At 42.7% G+C, this 17,650-nt stretch overlaps 1 protein-coding gene across 1 annotated transcript in view; it reads left to right on the forward strand.

Moving 5' to 3' along the window:
• LOC139746665 (serine/threonine-protein kinase H1 homolog) overlaps positions 1–17,650 on the forward strand; it is a 49,963-nt gene that overhangs the window by 7,731 nt on the left and 24,582 nt on the right. Inside the window, exon 2 of the mRNA XM_071658110.1 lies at positions 715–931. Within this exon, the coding sequence (XP_071514211.1) occupies positions 715–931 (217 nt within the window). The remainder of the gene's footprint in view (positions 1–714; positions 932–17,650) is intronic.

The raw sequence follows: 17,650 nt of genomic DNA on the forward strand, positions 1-17,650 counted from the left end.
TCATTATCATGATGTGAGGGTACAAGCAGTGAGGTGTTCATTATCATGATGTGTGGGTACAAGCAGGGAGGTGTTCATTATCATGATGTGTGGGTACAAGCAGGGAGGTGTTCATTATCATGATATGTGGGTACAAGCAGAGAGGTGTTCATTATCATGATGTGTGGGTACAAGCAGAGAGGTGTTCATTATCATGATGTGTGGGTACAAGCAATAAGGTGTTCATTATCAAGATGTTTGGGTTCAAGAAGAGAGGTGCTCATTATCATGATGTGTGGGTACAAGCAGAGAGGTGTTCATTATCATGATGTGTGGGTACAAGCAGAGAGATGTTCATTATCATGATGTGTGGGTACAAGCAGAGAGGTATTCATTATCATGATATGTGGGTACAAGCAGAGAGGTGTTTATTATCATGATGTGTGGGTACAAGCAGAGAGATGTTCATTATCATGATGTGTGGGTACAAGCAGAGAGGTGTTCATTATCATGATGTGTGGGTACAAGCAGAGAGATGTTCATTATCATGATGTGTGGGTACAAGCAGAGAGGTGTTCATTATCATGATGTGTGGGTACAAGCAGAGAGATGTTCATTATCATGATGTGTGGGTACAAGCAGAGAGATGTTCATTATCATGATGTGTGGGTACAAGCAGAGAGATGTTCATTATCATGAGGTTATGTTGGTAATATGTTTCTTGTTTGGTGTCAGGTCAGTGGATGATGAGCTGATGAGCACCATATGTGGTACGCCTGAATACATCGCCCCAGAGATGGTGTCTCGTCATCTCTACACTAACGCTGTCGACCTGTGGGCAGTAGGGGTCATCTCATATATCTTGCTGCGCGGGGATTTTCCCTTCTTTGATGCTGATAGAATACGTTTATATAAGAAAATTCTCAAGGGAAAATACGCGCTCTCCGACGAGGTAGGTACCTCTTGATATTGTAATATGTATAAGGTTGTAACTATCAGACGAGGTAGTTATGCCTGGTGGATAAGTGTTGAGTGTATATATCCCCCACGGCTTAGCTGCTCTGCCACACATGTCCAATGCATTCTCAAAGTTCTCTAGTGTACATCTTTTACTGTTTGTGATGGCTGGTAGCAAAGCTTTAAAGAGGTTTACGCTCTCTCTGTCTCTCTCTCTCTCTCTCTCTCTCTCTCTCTCTCTCTCTCTCTCTCTCTCTCTCTCTCTCTCTCTCTCTCTCTCTCTGTATATGGCACCTTAGGATTTCAGAGGTGGTATTTTACAGTCTTCCATGCCAGTACGATGTTATTTATCGAATGTGAGTTGGGAACCATTATACCTTCTATCATTTTCCAGGTATAGATGGTAGCTGCGCTCCAGGGAGTTTAGCCTGAGACATTTCAGTAATTTGTCCTTTACCACATTGATATGGGCTGTGAAGGATCTCTGAACACTCTCTTAACGCAGTTTTACCGCATTGAATCTTAGGACGCAACAACAATTTGTGGAAGAATTACCGCTTTGAATAACATCAACACTTGTGTTTTTCGCTTATCTTGAAGGTCCGTAGGATCCAGCCTGCCATCCTTCTGCATGAGGTAACCGTTGTTTTGTAGTGTTCGCTGAAGGTTAGGTCGTTAGACATTATTACTCTAAATTTTTTTTTTCACATTATTCAGCTGGTTTATGACATCAGTCCGTGTTTGTCCGATATTGTGGTATTTTTTTTTTTATTTCTTCAGTTTCTTCATACGTATGGAGTTGAAACTTATCTCCATTGAAAAGCATTTCGTTCTCCGTTGCCCTGTAAAGATTACATTTTATGCTCCTTTGTTGCCTTTCGTCATTTCCTAATATGATTTACCTACTTATTCTTGTATCATCTGCAAAGGATGAATTGAAAATGTGGCTCGTTTTTGCATCATTCAGATATAAGAATGAGGAACAGGAAGGCTGCAAATACAACTTCTTAGGTTACAACACTTTTTGTTGTGAAGGCACTGGATATAACATTGTACGTGTTGTGTGGTGACCTTTTAGTTGAAAAGTTATATATCCATCTCCCAACTTTTTCCGGTTATTCCCATCTTTCGCATTTTATATGCCGTGAAACCATGGTCACATTTGTCAGATGCTTTTGCAAAATCTATGTAAATCACGTTAACCTTTTCTTTGTCTTCCAGACCTTCAACAATCATATCATAATGGTTAAACAACTGAGATGGGGTAAGATGTTGACGCCCTGATACCATGTTGTCCTGGGTTATGTACTGCATTGTGCACTGACGTAAATTCAGTCAGTTTGCCTCCGAGGGCTCTATCATCACAGATTTTAATGTCGTGCGATTTTAATGTTCACGGTCGATAGTTTTTAGGATGGCTTTACCTTTGTGAAGTGATATGGTCAGTGTCAGACTATCGGCAATGATGACAGAATCTACTCTTCTTTTTCTTGAGAAGATATTTAGTGGTGAAGGCGTCTTGTATTTCTGTATGAAGACTGAGTTCCAAGAGCTGAACTTAGGGCTGAGGCTGAGCCTGGCCGTTCCCAGTGTCCCTCTGGAAATGTGGTGGTAGTGTTACGTACTTAGCACATATGTGACTTGGCCGGTGACTGTTTAAGTCTCTTGGGATCATAAATCTTTAATGTTGTTTGTATTTTTCTCAGTACTAATGCTTATTGCTTTTATTGAATCTCACTCATCTGGCAGTCGTCTGCTGAAATACATTCCCTTTTAACTTAGTGTGGTCTGATCGTGTGATCTTAGCTAGTATGGTGTCAGATTGTGTGGTCTTAGCTAATATGGTCTTAGCATTTTTAGCTAGAGTTATCTTATATTTGCATTTTGCTCATGAGAAAATATATTTTGGTTTATAGTTCATTTCTATGTGTTTCACATGATTTTTTTATGTTTTAGTGTAACATGTATGGTGGGTGACTCCCCTTCGAATAGAAAGAGTTTATGTATGGCAGGGTAATGACCACTCTTATGATGCTAGCATATGGAAGGTAAACACGCATGTGTGACTGTTGCCAGTCAGAGTGAGGGCTCATGACCCCTGCAAATTTAAGGTATGCTCCTGTCTACACTTTCTTGTGTGACTTGTTACCAACGAAAGGGAGGAGGGCTCAGGTTATAGTGAACTTGCCCTTCCCAATACCCCATCTAAATCGAGGAATATCTCGTCTCCTACCTACCCGTGGGATGATCCATTAGGTAGTAGGTTTTACACTTTGGCATCCTCTTACCCGCAAGTTGAGATCCCCTACCTCGGGCATGTCAACGTTCACTAGAGGGAATGGTTGAATTCCTCCCATACGGATGGTGGAGGAATTGAAGTGCTCACGTTCTCCATTCTCAGTGATGTAGAGCAAACTATCTTCCAACCTACCTATATTCCTGACCGCTGTTGACCATTCTTCTAATGTTCTGTTTTTCACTTCAAGTTCATCCTGCTGTAAGCAACTACACAATCTCGCCCCCAGTTGGTTCATCTGATCGCACTTTCGTAAATGCAGCTATTTTAACGGCATCTACCCCTCCAGCAGCCCCTTTTAAGCGTAAATAGTGGCACCTTTACAAATCTGACATAAGATAATTTAACGTGATTCCTTTTCTGACTTTCCATTGTGTGAATATCTGGCTCTCATGTGGTGATGCTTCTGTTTCCGCTGGACGCATACCAGGATTATTTTTGCGGAAATGGAAGCATTTATCCCCTCTTCCTCCAAGATGACCTCCTCTTCCAGTGCATAGGTGAACCGTTCCTGTTCTGCGGCCACTCAGGCAAGGGATCAAGCATATCGGGCTTGGACAAACTCCTTCCTTTAACTCCCCTTTCAGCTTTTATAACTGCCCATAATCATTGCAAGCACGTTATCCGTCAAACAAAGCCTTCCTTCATTTCAAGGAAGTGCTATAACCTCTCCTCGTTATCCACTGATAGGTCTTTCTGGTCTTTAGCTAAGGACATCTTTAACAACTACTGTTGCTCTGTCTTTCCTTCACTTTTCCGCTCTGACGGTACTATAACTGTCTCTTCCGTAGACGAAGCAACTCCCTTTGGTTCCCGTTTCTCCTCTAACTTCACCTTGGATGACTCTTAACATTCCCTCACCCCCTAAATGTTCCTCTTACTCATGCTATGCCCCCCCCCCCCCAGCGTAATCTCTCTTCGGACTGTCTGAAAATAATAAGTAGATGGAGGCGGGAAGGACAGAGAAAATAATGGAGATAGATGGGGAAGGGAGAGAATAAGGAGATAGATAGATGGAGGAGGAGGAAGAGAATAGGGGGCTAGAAAGATGGAGAAGGGAGAGAATAAGGAGATAGATAGATGGGAAGGGAGAGAATAAGGGGCTAGATAGATGGGAAGGGAGAGAATAAGGAGCTAAATAGATGGAGAAGGGAGAGAATAAGGAGCTAGATAGATAGATGGGGAAGGGAGAGAATAAGGAGATAGATAGATAGATAGATGGGGAAGGGAGAGAACAATAGATCGGGCGGCCAGTCCGGTGTAGTGTGTGTGTGTGCACAATGGAAGCCTTGATGGTGTGAGAGGAACAACCTTCCACTGTCTCTCTCTCTCTCTCTCTCTCTCTCTCTCTCTCTCTCTCTCTCTCTCTCTCTCTCTCTCTCTCTCTCTCGCTCACTCACCCACCGTTCCTTCTCTGCTGTGCACTTACTGTGTGTGTGTGTGTGTGTGTGTGTGTGTGTGTGTGTCATCAGCACGTAGGGTTACCCAGAGCCCAGCATCGTGCATGGGTGAGGCCTTACGTTATAATGATACACTCGTATTAACTATTGACTTCATCACTGATACCGTTTGTCCACACATACCATCCTTCCTCACATGGCCTCCTTACTGACTGCCTCCCTCTATGTATGTATAGTGATGGAGAGCTGGTCTTCCCTCATCATAACTGGTGTTATCCTGTCCTGCCTCCCTCCATGTATGTATAGTGATGGAGAGCTGGTCTTCCATCATCATAACTGGTGTTATCCTGTCCTGCCTCCCTCCATGTATGTTTAGTGATGGAGAGCTGGTCTTCCCTCATCATATCTGGTTATCCTGTCCTGCCTCCCTCCATGTATGTTTAGTGATGGAGAGCTGGTCTTCCCTCATCATATCTGGTTATCCTGTCCTGCCTCCCTCCATGTATGTTTAGTGATGGAGAGCTGGTCTTCCCTCATCATATCTGGTTATCCTGTCCTGCCTCCCTTTGTGTATGTATAGTGATGGAGAGCTGGTCTTCCCTCATCATATCTGGTTATCCTGTCCTGCCTCCCTCCATGTATGTTTAGTGATGGAGAGCTGGTCTTCCCTCATCATATCTGGTTATCCTGTCCTGCCTCCCTTTGTGTATGTATAGTGATGGAGAGCTGGTCTTCCCTCATCATATCTGGTTATCCTGTCCTGCCTCCCTCCATGTATGTTTAGTGATGGAGAGCTGGTCTTCCCTCATCATATCTGGTTATCCTGTCCTGCCTCCCTTTGTGTATGTATAGTGATGGAGAGCTGGTCTTCCCTCATCATATCTGGTTATCCTGTCCTGCCTCCCTCCATGTATGTTTAGTGATGGAGAGCTGGTCTTCCCTCATCATATCTGGTTATCCTGTCCTGCCTCCCTCCATGTATGTTTAGTGATGGAGAGCTGGTCTTCCATCATCATAACTGGTGTTATCCTGTCCTGCCTCCCTCCATGTATGTTTAGTGATGGAGAGCTGGTCTTCCCTCATCATATCTGGTTATCCTGTCCTGCCTCCCTCCATGTATGTTTAGTGATGGAGAGCTGGTCTTCCCTCATCATATCTGGTTATCCTGTCCTGCCTCCCTCCATGTATGTTTAGTGATGGAGAGCTGGTCTTCCCTCATCATATCTGGTTATCCTGTCCTGCCTCCCTTTGTGTATGTATAGTGATGGAGAGCTGGTCTTCCCTCATCATATCTGGTTATCCTGTCCTGCCTCCCTCCATGTATGTTTAGTGATGGAGAGCTGGTCTTCCCTCATCATATCTGGTTATCCTGTCCTGCCTCCCTTTGTGTATGTATAGTGATGGAGAGTTAGTCTTCCCTCATCGTAACTGGTGTTATCCTGTTCCGGTCACATAGCATGTTGCGTTATCCTTACTATACAAGTTCATATAATACTTCAATTTAAATGTACATTTTTAAGGTTTACTTGCAGTTTACAAGTCAAAGATGATGATGTGGAGTGTAGAATGTTTGACTTGTACTGGTAAGATGTGTACTGTAGAATGTTTGACTAGTACTGGTAAGATGTGGAGTGTACAATGTTTGACTAGTACTGGTAAGATGTGTACTGTAGAATGTTTGACTAGTACTGGTAAGATGTGTACTGTAGAATGTTTGACTAGTACTGGTAAGATGTGGAGTGTAGAATGTTTGACTTGTACTGGTAAGATGTGTACTGTAGAATGTTTGACTAGTACTGGTAAGATGTGGAGTGTACAATGTTTGACTAGTACTGGTAAGATGTGGAGTGTAGAATGTTTGACTTGTACTGGTAAGATGTGTACTGTAGAATGTTTGACTAGTACTGGTAAGATGTGGAGTGTACAATGTTTGACTAGTACTGGTAAGATGTGTACTGTAGAATGTTTGACTAGTACTAGTAAGATGTGTACTGTACAATGTTTGACTAGTACTGGTAAGATGTGTACTGTAGAATGTTTGACTAGTACTGGTAAGATGTGGAGTGTACAATGTTTGACTAGTACTGGTAAGATGTGGAGTGTACAATGTTTGACTAGTACTGGTAAGATGTGGAGTGTAGAATGTTTGACTAGTACTGGTAAGATGTGTACTGTAGAATGTTTGACTAGTACTGGTAAGATGTGGAGTGTACAATGTTTGACTAGTACTGGTAAGATGTGGAGTGTACAATGTTTGACTTGTACTGGTAAGATGTGTACTGTAGAATGTTTGACTAGTACTGGTAAGATGTGGAGTGTACAATGTTTGACTAATACTGGTAAGATGTGTAATGTAGAATGTTTGACTAGTACTGGTAAGATGTGTACTGTACATTGTTTGACTAGTACTGGTAAGATGTGTACTGTAGAATGGTTGACTAGTACTGGTAAGATGTGGAGTGTACAATGTTTGACTAGTACTGGTAAGATGGTGGAGTGTACAATGTTTGACTAGTACTGGTAGATGTTGGAGTGTACAATGTTTGACTAGTACTGGTAAATGTGGAGTGTACAACATGTTTGACGAGTACGGCTAAATGTGGAGTGTATCATGTTTGACTAGTACTGGTAAGATGTGGAGTGTATGATTGGTTTTACTTGTAGAATGTTTGACTAGTACTGGTAAGATGTGGAGTGTACAATGTTTGACTAGTACTGGTAAGATGTGGAATGTACAATGTTTGACTAGTACTGGTAAGATGTGGAGTGTACAATGTTTGACTAGTACTGGTAAGATGTGTACTGTAGAATGTTTGACTAGAACTGGTAAGATGTGTACTGTAGAATGTTTGACTAGTACTGGTAAGATGTGTCCTGTAGAATGTTTGACTAGTACTGGTAAGATGTGTACTGTAGAATGTTTGACTAGTACTGGTAAGATGTGGAGTGTACAATGTTTGACTAGTGCTGGTAAGATGTGTACTGTAGAATGTTTGACTAGTACTGGTAAGATGTGTACTGTACAATGTTTGACTAGTACTGGTAAGATGGGGAGTGTAGAATGTTTGACTAGTACTGGTAAGATGTGGAGTGTAGAATGTTTGACTTTTACTGGTAAGATGTGTACTGTAGAATGTTTGACTAGTACTGGTAAGATGTGGAGTGTAGAATGTTTGACTTTTACTGGTAAGATGTGTACTGTAGAATGTTTGACTAGTACTGGTAAGATGTGGAGTGTAGAATGTTTGACTTTTACTGGTAAGATGTGTACTGTAGAATGTTTGACTAGTACTGGTAAGATGTGTACTGTAGAATGTTTGACTAGTACTGGTAAAATGTGTACTGTAGAATGTTTGACTAGTACTGGTAAGATGTGGAGTGTACAATGTTTGACTAGTACTGGTAAGATGTGTACTGTAGAATGTTTGACTAGTACTGGTAAGATGTGTACTGTAGAATGTTTGACTAGTACTGGTAAGATGTGTATTGTAGAATGTTTGACTAGTACTGGTAAGATGTGGAGTGTACAATGTTTGACTTGTACTGGTAAGATGTGTACTGTAGAATGTTTGACTAGTACTGGTAAGATGTGGAGTGTACAATGTTTGACTAGTACTGGTAAGATGTGTACTGCAGAATGTTTGACTAGTACTGGTAAGATGTTTACTGTAGAATGTTTGACTAGTACTGGTAAGATGTGGAGTGTACAATGTTTGACTAGTACTGGTAAGATGTGTACTGTAGAATGTTTGACTAGTACTGGTAAGATGTGGAGTGTACAATGTTTGACTTGTACTGGTAAGATGTGTACTGTAGAACGTTTGACTAGTACTGGTAAGATGTGGAGTGTAGAATGTTTGACTAGTACTGGTAAGATGTGTACTGTAGAATGTTTGACTAGTACTAGTAAGATGTGTACTGTACAATGTTTGACTAGTACTGGTAAGATGTGTACTGTAGAATGTTTGACTAGTACTGGTAAGATGTGGAGTGTACAATGTTTGACTAGTACTGGTAAGATGTGGAGTGTAGAATGTTTGACTAGTACTGATAAGATGTGGAGTGTACAATGTTTGACTAGAACTGGTAAGATGTGGAGTGTACAATGTTTGACTAGTACTGGTAAGATGTGGAGTGTACAATGTTTGACTAGTAGACATCTCTCTTACCCTCTCATTACTTACCCGATCAAACCACCTCACACCACATTTTGTCCTCAAACATCTCATTTCCAACACATCCATATATATATATATATATATATATATATATATATATATATATATATATATATATATATATATATATATATATATATATATATATATATATATATGTATGTATATATATATATATATATATATATATATATATATATATATATATATATATATATATATATATATATATGTGTGTGTGTGTGTGTGTGTGTGTGTATAGCGGGAGACAGCGACAAAGCAAAATAAAATATATATATATATATATATATATATATATATATATATATATATATATATATATATATATATATATATATATATATATATACGAGTAGGAAGAGAGAAATGTGATTGGTTCTCAGTGAATGTAGGTTTGCGGCAGGGGTGTGTGATGTCTCCATGGTTGTTTAATTTGTTTATGGATGGGGTTGTTAGGGAGGTGAATGCAAGAGTTTTGGAAAGAGGGGCAAGTATGAAGTCTGTTGTGGATGAGAGAGCTTGGGAAGTGAGTCAGTTGTTATTCGGTGATGATATATCGCTGGTGGCTGATTCGTGTGAGAAACTGCAGAAGCTGGTGTCTGAGTTTGGTAAAGTGTGTGAAAGAAGAAAGCTGAGAGTAAATGTGAATAAGAACAAGGTTATTAGGTACAGTAGGGTTGAGGGACAATTCAATTGGGAGGTAAGTTTGAATGGAGAAAAACTGGCGGAAGTGAAGTGTTTTAGATATCTGGGAGTGGATTTGGCAGCGGATGGAACCATGGAAGCGGAAGTGAATCATAGGGTGGGGGAGGGGGCGAAAGTTCTGGGAGCGTTGAAAAATGTGTGGAAGTCGAGAACATTATCTTGGAAAGCAAAAAATGGGTATGTTTGAAGGAATAGTGGCTCCAACAATATTATATTGTTGCGAGGCGTGGGCTATGGATAGAGTTGTGCGTAGGAGGGTGGATGTGCTGGAAATGAGATGTTTGAGGACAATATGTGGTGTGAGGTGGTTTGATCGAGTAAGTAATAATAGGGTAAGAGAGATGTGTGGTAATAAAAAGAGTGTGGTTCAGAGAGCAGAAGATTGTGTGTTGAAATGGTTTGGTAACATGGAGAGAGTGAGTGAGGAAAGATTGACCAAAAGGATATATGTGTCAGAGGTGGAGGGAACGAGGAGAAGTGGGAGACCAAATTGGAGGTGGAAAGATGGAGTGAAAAAGATTTTGAGTGATCGGGGCCTGAACATGCAGGAGGGTGAAAGGCGTGCAAGGAATAGAGTGAATTGGAATAATGTAGTATACCGGGGTCGACGTGCTGTCAATGGATTGAACCGGGGCATGTAAAGCGTCTGGGGTAAACCATGGAAAGTTCTGTGGGGCCTGGATGTGGAAAGGGAGCTGTGGTTTCGGGCATTATTACATGACAGCTAGAGACTGAATGTGAACAAAAGTTTTTTCCTAGCGCTACCTCGCGCACATTTGGGGGGAGGGAGTGGTTATTTTCATGTGTGGCGGAGTGGCGATGAGAATGAATAAAGGCAGACAGTATGAATTATGTGCATGTGTATATATGTATATGTCTGTGTGTGTATATATATGTATACGTTGAGATGTATAGGTATGTATAGAATGCGTGTGTGGATATGTATGTATATACATGTGTATGTGGATGGGTTGGGCCATTCTTTCGTCTGTTACCTTGCGCTACCTCGCTAACGCGGGAGACAGCGACAAAGCAAAATAATAATAATAATAATATATATATATATATATATATATATATATATATATATATATATATATATATATATATATATATATATATATATATGTATATATATATATATATTTTTTTTTTTTTTTTTTTTTGCTTTGTCGCTGTCTCCCGCGTTTGCGAGGTAGCGCAAGGAAACAGACGAAAGAAATGGCCCAACCCACCCCCATACACATGTATATACATACGTCCACACACGCAAATATACATACCTACACAGCTTTCCATGGTTTACCCCAGACGCTTCACATGCCTTGATTCAATCCACTGACAGCACGTCAACCCCGGTATACCACATCGCTCCAATTCACTCTATTCCTTGCCCTCCTTTCACCCTCCTGCATGTTCAGGCCCCGATCACACAAAATCTTTTTCACTCCATCTTTCCACCTCCAATTTGGTCTCCCTCTTCTCCTCGTTCCCTCCACCTCCGACACATATATCCTCTTGGTCAATCTTTCCTCACTCATTCTCTCCATGTGCCCAAACCATTTCAAAACACCCTCTTCTGCTCTCTCAACCACGCTCTTTTTATTTCCACACATCTCTCTTACCCTTACGTTACTTACTCGATCAAACCACCTCACACCACACATTGTCCTCAAACATCTCATTTCCAGCACATCCATCCTCCTGCGCACAACTCTATCCATAGCCCACGCCTCGCAACCATACAACATTGTTGGAACCACTATTCCTTCAAACATACCCATTTTTGCTTTCCGAGATAATGTTCTCGACTTCCACACATTCTTCAAGGCTACCAGAATTTTCGCCCCCTCCCCCACCCTATGATCCACTTCCGCTCCCATGGTTCCATCCGCTGCCAGATCCACTCCCAGATATCTAAAACACTTCACTTCCTCCAGTTTTTCTCCATTCAAACTTACCTCCCAATTGAATTGTCCCTCAACCCTACTGTACCTAATAACCTTGCTCTTATTCACATTTACTCTTAACTTTCTTCTTTCACACACTTTACCAAACTCAGTCACCAGCTTCTGCAGTTTCTCACATGAATCAGCCACCAGCGCTGTATCATCAGCGAACAACAACTGACTCACTTCCCAAGCTCTCTCATCCCCAACAGACTTCATACTTGCCCCTCTTTCCAAAAGTCTTGCATTCACCTCCCTAACAACCCCATCCATATATATATATATATATATATATATATATATATATATAATCCCTGAAAGGCCCAGTCCTCTGTTCTTAACGCTACCTCGCTAACGCGGGAAATGGCGATTAGTTTGGAAAAAAAAAAAATATATATATATATATATATATATATATATATATATATATATATATATATATATATATATATATATATATATATATGAAATAACCTAGCGACTGACGTTCGAAAATTTCACCCAATTTTTTTTTTTTTTTTTTTTTTTTTTTTTTTCCCAAAAGAAGGGACAGAGAAGGGGGCCAGGTGAGGATATTCCCTCAAAGGCCCAGTCCTCTGTTCTTAACGCTACCTCGTTAATGCGGGAAATGGCGAATAGTTTGAAAGAAAGAAAAAGAAATATATATATATATATATATATATATATATATATATATATATATATATATATATATATATATATATATATATATATATATATCCCTGGGGATAGGGGATTAAGAATACTTCCCACGTATTCCCTGCGTGTCGTAGAAGGCGACTGAAAGGGGAGGGAGCGGGGGGCTGGAAATCCTCCCCTCTCGTTTTTTTTTTTAATTTTCCAAAAGAAGGAACAGAGAATTGGGCCAGGTGAGGGTATTCCCTCAAAGGCCCAGTCCTCTGTTCTTAATGCTACCTCGCTAACGCGGGAAATGGCGAATAGTTTAAAAGAAAGAAAAGAAATATATATATATATATATATATATATATATATATATATATATATATATATATATATATATATATGTGTGTGTGTGTGTGTGTGTGTGTGTGTGTGTGTGTGTAGACGCGCTGGGTGGTGGTGGTTGAGGGCAGGTGTGGACGAGCAGGATGATGGTGGTGGTGTAGGGCAGGTGTGGATGAGCAGGATGATGGTGGTGGTGTAGGGCAGGTGTGGACGAGCAGGATGATGGTGGTGGTGTAGGGCAGGTGTGGACGAGCAGGTTGATGGTGGTGGTGTAGGGCAGGTGTGGACGAGCAGGATGAAGGTGGTGGTGGAGGGCAGGTGTGGACGAGCAGGATGATGGTGGTGGTGTAGGGCAGGTGTGGATGAGCAGGATGATGGTGATGGTGTAGGGCAGGTGTGGACGAGCAGGAGGAAGGTGGTGGTGGAGGGCAGGTGTGGACGAGCAGAATGATGGTGGTGGTGGAGGGGAGGTGTGGATGAGCAGGATGATGGTGGTGGTGGAGGGCAGGTGTGGACGAGCAGGAGGAAGGTGGTGGTGGAGGGCAGGTGTGGACGAGCAGGATGATGGTGGTGGTGTAGGGCAGGTGTGGACGAGCAGGATGTTGTTGGTGGTGGAGGGCAGGTGTGGATGAGCAGGATGATGGTGGTTGCGTAGGGCAGGTGTGGACGAAGAGGATGATGGTGGTGCTGTAGGGCAGGTGTGAACGAACAGGATGATGGTGGTGGTGTAGGGCAGGTGTGGACGAGCAGGATGATGGTGGTGGTGGAGGGCAGGTGTGGACGAGCAGGATGATGGTGGTGTAGGGCAGGTGTAGACGAGCAGGATGATGGTGGTGGTGTAGGGCAGGTGTGGACGAGCAGAATGATGGTGGTGGTGTAGGGCAGGTGTGGACGAGCAGGATGATGGTGGTGGTGTAGGGCAAGTGTGGACGAGCAGGTTGATGGTGGTGGTGTAGGGCAGGTGTGGACGAGCAGGATGATGGTGGTGGTGTAGGGCAGGTGTGGACGAGCAGGAGGAAGGTGGTGGTGGAGGGCAGGTGTGGACGAGCAGAATGATGGTGGTGGTGGAGGGCAGGTGTGGATGAGCAGGATGATGGTGGTGGTGGAGGGCAGGTGTGGACGAGCAGGAGGAAGGTGGTGGTGGAGGGCAGGTGTGGACGAGCAGGATGATGGTGGTGGTGTAGGGCAGGTGTGGACGAGCAGGATGATGGTGGTGGTGGAGGGCAGGTGTGGATGAGCAGGATGATGGTGGTGGTGTAGGGCAGGTGTGGACGAACAGGATGATGGTGGTGGTGTAGGGCAGGTGTGGACGAACAGGATGATGGTGGTGGTGTAAGGCAGGTGTGGACGAGCAGGATGATGGTGGTGGTGGAGGGCAGGTGTGGACGATCAGGATGATGGTGGTGGTGTAGGGCAGGTGTGGACGAGCAGGATGATGGTGGTGGTGTAGGGCAGGTGTGGACGAGCAGAATGATGGTGGTGGTGTAGGGCAGGTGTGGACGAGCAGGAGGAAGGTGGTGGTGGAGGGCAGGTGTGGACGAGCAGAATGATGGTGGTGGTGGAGGGCAGGTGTGGACGAGCAGAATGATGGTGGTGGTGTAGGGCAGGTGTGGACGAGCAGGATGATGGTGGTGGTGTAGGGCAGGTGTGGACGAGCAGAATGATGGTGGTGGTGTAGGGCAGGTGTGGACGAGCAGGATGATGGTGGTGGTGGAGGGCAGGTGTGGACGAGCAGGTTGATGGTGGTGGTGTAGGGCAGGTGTGGACGAGCAGGATGATGGTGGTGGTGTAGGGCAGGTGTGGACGAGCAGGATGATGGTGGTGGTGTAGGGCAGGTGTGGACGAGCAGAATGATGGTGGTGGTGGAGGGCAGGTGTGGATGGGCAGGATATTGATGGTGGTGGTGATGAAGGGCAGGTGTGGTCGTGCTAGATGAAGGTGGTGGTGGAGGGCAGGTGTGGAGGGCCTGGCACGAGTAAGATCGTGGTGGCGGTGGTAGAGATATTGAGTGGCTAGCGCGGTGCGGGCGGCAGTAGGAGATGGCCCCCGACATGAGGATAAGAATGCCGCCATTGTCAAGCGGCTGGCTAGTGGTGGCGGGCCAAGGATGGCGCCGCCACACCCTCTCTATACTAGTGCTTACACCCCGCCATCCTACATACATCTTGCTCATTACATCCTGTATAACATGTAACTGATCATACATCTGACCACCCTTGTCACCACAGTTGTTGTCACCGGCATCGCCAGGAGGATTTAGTTGTAAAAGTGTACATACACTCTGTTGTTCATGAAAATAACAAGAATTGTGTTCGATAGAAATATGAGCAGGTCTGCAGGCAGTTAAATCCCTGACGTCATGAGGCGCACAACACTAGATAAACAAGACAGGCGCCGCCACCCCCCCACCTCCCATTGGGATGTGTACACTCTTGCTTTACACCCATCATGTACTCTCATCCTACATGCTCCTCCTTTACTTTTCCAGCTTTGTGTTGGTTCTACTCATGTAAGTACTGCGGATATACACTTCAAATATACTGTGCTTTGACTTTGTTATTTGAACTGATTTCTGCTTTAAACTCCAGATAATACTCATTTTTTGCCATTAGTATTTGGTGATTTTTCTGCTAACACTTGGGACATCCGTTGTACATTACAAGGAGAACGCTGCTGATGTACATTCTCCCAAAAAAAAGTATGCCCCCCCCCCGGCCTGAAGTTTCTAACAATGTGCAGCTGGCCCATTGATATTAAAACGTGACATCCCTGCCACCCTCATGTAGTTGTAAACCTCATCAGAATGGCAGCAAAGTCAAGTTTTAATCTTAGTCGGCCATTTGTTGATCATTAGAAACTATAAGTCCAGGAGGCAGATACTCTTCTGGGATTATGTACATTCACAGTCAGATTTGCAGGTGCATATCTTTGTACAACCGGCGGCCCCCCATTATATGATAAGCGGCTTGTATCGCCTGAAATAAACTATCATTAACTTCTGACGATGAAAATTTGGTGGCTTCAACGAAGAAATGTATAACAAACGTGTCCAAGACTTCTAGAGAGAACATAAAAATTTGCAAGTGTTCTAATCTACAGCTCTTCTCCATATATCCTGATGAAGGTGAACCAAAAGCTGAGTTTCGTCGTCATTGATATGCAAATGTGTTATACAGTTCGCCTGAAGGTTAAGGAAGAGAGTCAACTCATTTTGCACAAATGTTTGTTTTAACATCGATATCCATATTTATGTGAGACGTGTATGATGATTCGGCTCTTCACTTACATCTACAATAATTTACAAGTGTCTTAAGAGGTGAAAATAGAGAGGGCGACGACAAACTGCACTCAAAGACTGGCCATTACTAAATTTGATCTCAGTATTCAAGAAATATTTCAAAATTGCCTGCCAAAATTACATTGAGAAGCCACTCTCTCTGTATGAGTACAGTGTAGCCTGAGCTTATGGTACAGTCCACCGATGTGACCCCATAGGTATAAAGATTGTGCAGCCCAGCGCTAGTTGTACATACATCGTTCATTTATAGTATCATTAGTTCATGTGAACACCCCACATGCCGATATCGTGCACGTTTGTTTTCCTTGATAGTGTAGAACATGTCGGTCCGAACTGTATTGATCTAAAACTATTGACAGATTCTGAGTGTTATTGAATACTATAGGTTCACTCCACTCGTATAGACTTATGTAGTCTAAATGCATGTTGTATTTTTCATTCTCGTAGTGAGGATGCTTGTAATTTTCACTCTCGTAGTATGTAGTGTGGATGCATGTTGTATTTTTCATTCTAGTTGGAGGCACTCCTTAGATGAAGGCTACTATTAGTGTTTACTGGTGTACCTGGTATGCCAGTGTGCCCAAGTGGTATTGCTGAGCACCATTACTGATGGTATGTACCACTCGTACTGATATGCACTGCTGCTACTGTTGTACAGTGGTGCTGGTTGCATCATTGGCGATTTTGCCCACCAGTTAGTTGTACTGGTGTGCACCACTGGTTTTGGTGTATACCTCTGGTACTGGTGTACACTACTGGACTGGTACTATTGTGCACCACTGATGTTGGTGTATACCACTGGTACTGGTGTGCACCACTGGTGTTGATGTATACCACTGGTACAGGTGTGCAGCGATGGTGCTGGTATACACCACCGGTGTTGGTGTATACCGCTGGTATTTGTTTGCACCAGGGCACTGGTTTGCAACACGGGTGCTGGTTTGAAACATTATTAAGCAACACTGATACTAGTATGTGCCATATCTGTTGGTATGCAGCTCTTCTACTGGTGTGTATCTCGATTTTCTGTGCACCACTGGCACTGGTATGCACCAGTTGTGCTAGTGTGCCAGGCTAACACTGACAGAAAACGTCAATGTATAACCTGGGCAACTAGGATATAAACGAACATCATGGTGGTGCTAAAGAAGATGGTGATACAACTATACAATGTTGGACATAGAGCAGGAAATACTTGTTTTACCTCGTATGCTCTTCCTTAACTCGCTGATTTTTAACACTTTAGAGTGGTGAAGCCTTGTTTACCACTATTTTCGCTTTTATTATGATTTCTTGGTGGTTAGTTTTTTCTGCACTATTCATGTTTTATAGTGTTTTCTTTAGAGAGACATCAAAAACTGTTATTTGGGAGTACTGCTACATGCATAAATGGAAAAATGAAAGGCTACAACATAGGCAGACACCATTACAGCTGTCCCCAAACTGATTGGGTAAATACAGTCCAGAGATAGCACATGTGGAAAAAGTACTTGTGCTCCTCAACCATCCGTAACCAACCTCAATTATAACAAGTAGATACTCTTAATGTACACTGTATTTTTTTAATGTTAGATGAGACAGCACAGCCAGTTGAGGCCCTAATCAATGCCATTTAAAGATATATATATATATATATATATATATATATATATATATATATATATATATATATATATATGTATATATATATATATATATATATATATATATATATATATATATATATATATATATATATATGGACCTGGTTGACTTCCATAATCTGGCTTCGAAAGTGCCACTATTAAAGGAGAGTGTGAACTGGGAGACAAGTCATCAATGAGAGTATAGTTTTCTCTGTTCTGTTTCTTGGGTTTTTCCGCAAGTACCTCAACATAGGG

Source organism: Panulirus ornatus, chromosome 65 (assembly GCF_036320965.1).
Source record: "Panulirus ornatus isolate Po-2019 chromosome 65, ASM3632096v1, whole genome shotgun sequence".
NCBI classification, from domain to species: domain Eukaryota; kingdom Metazoa; phylum Arthropoda; class Malacostraca; order Decapoda; family Palinuridae; genus Panulirus; species Panulirus ornatus.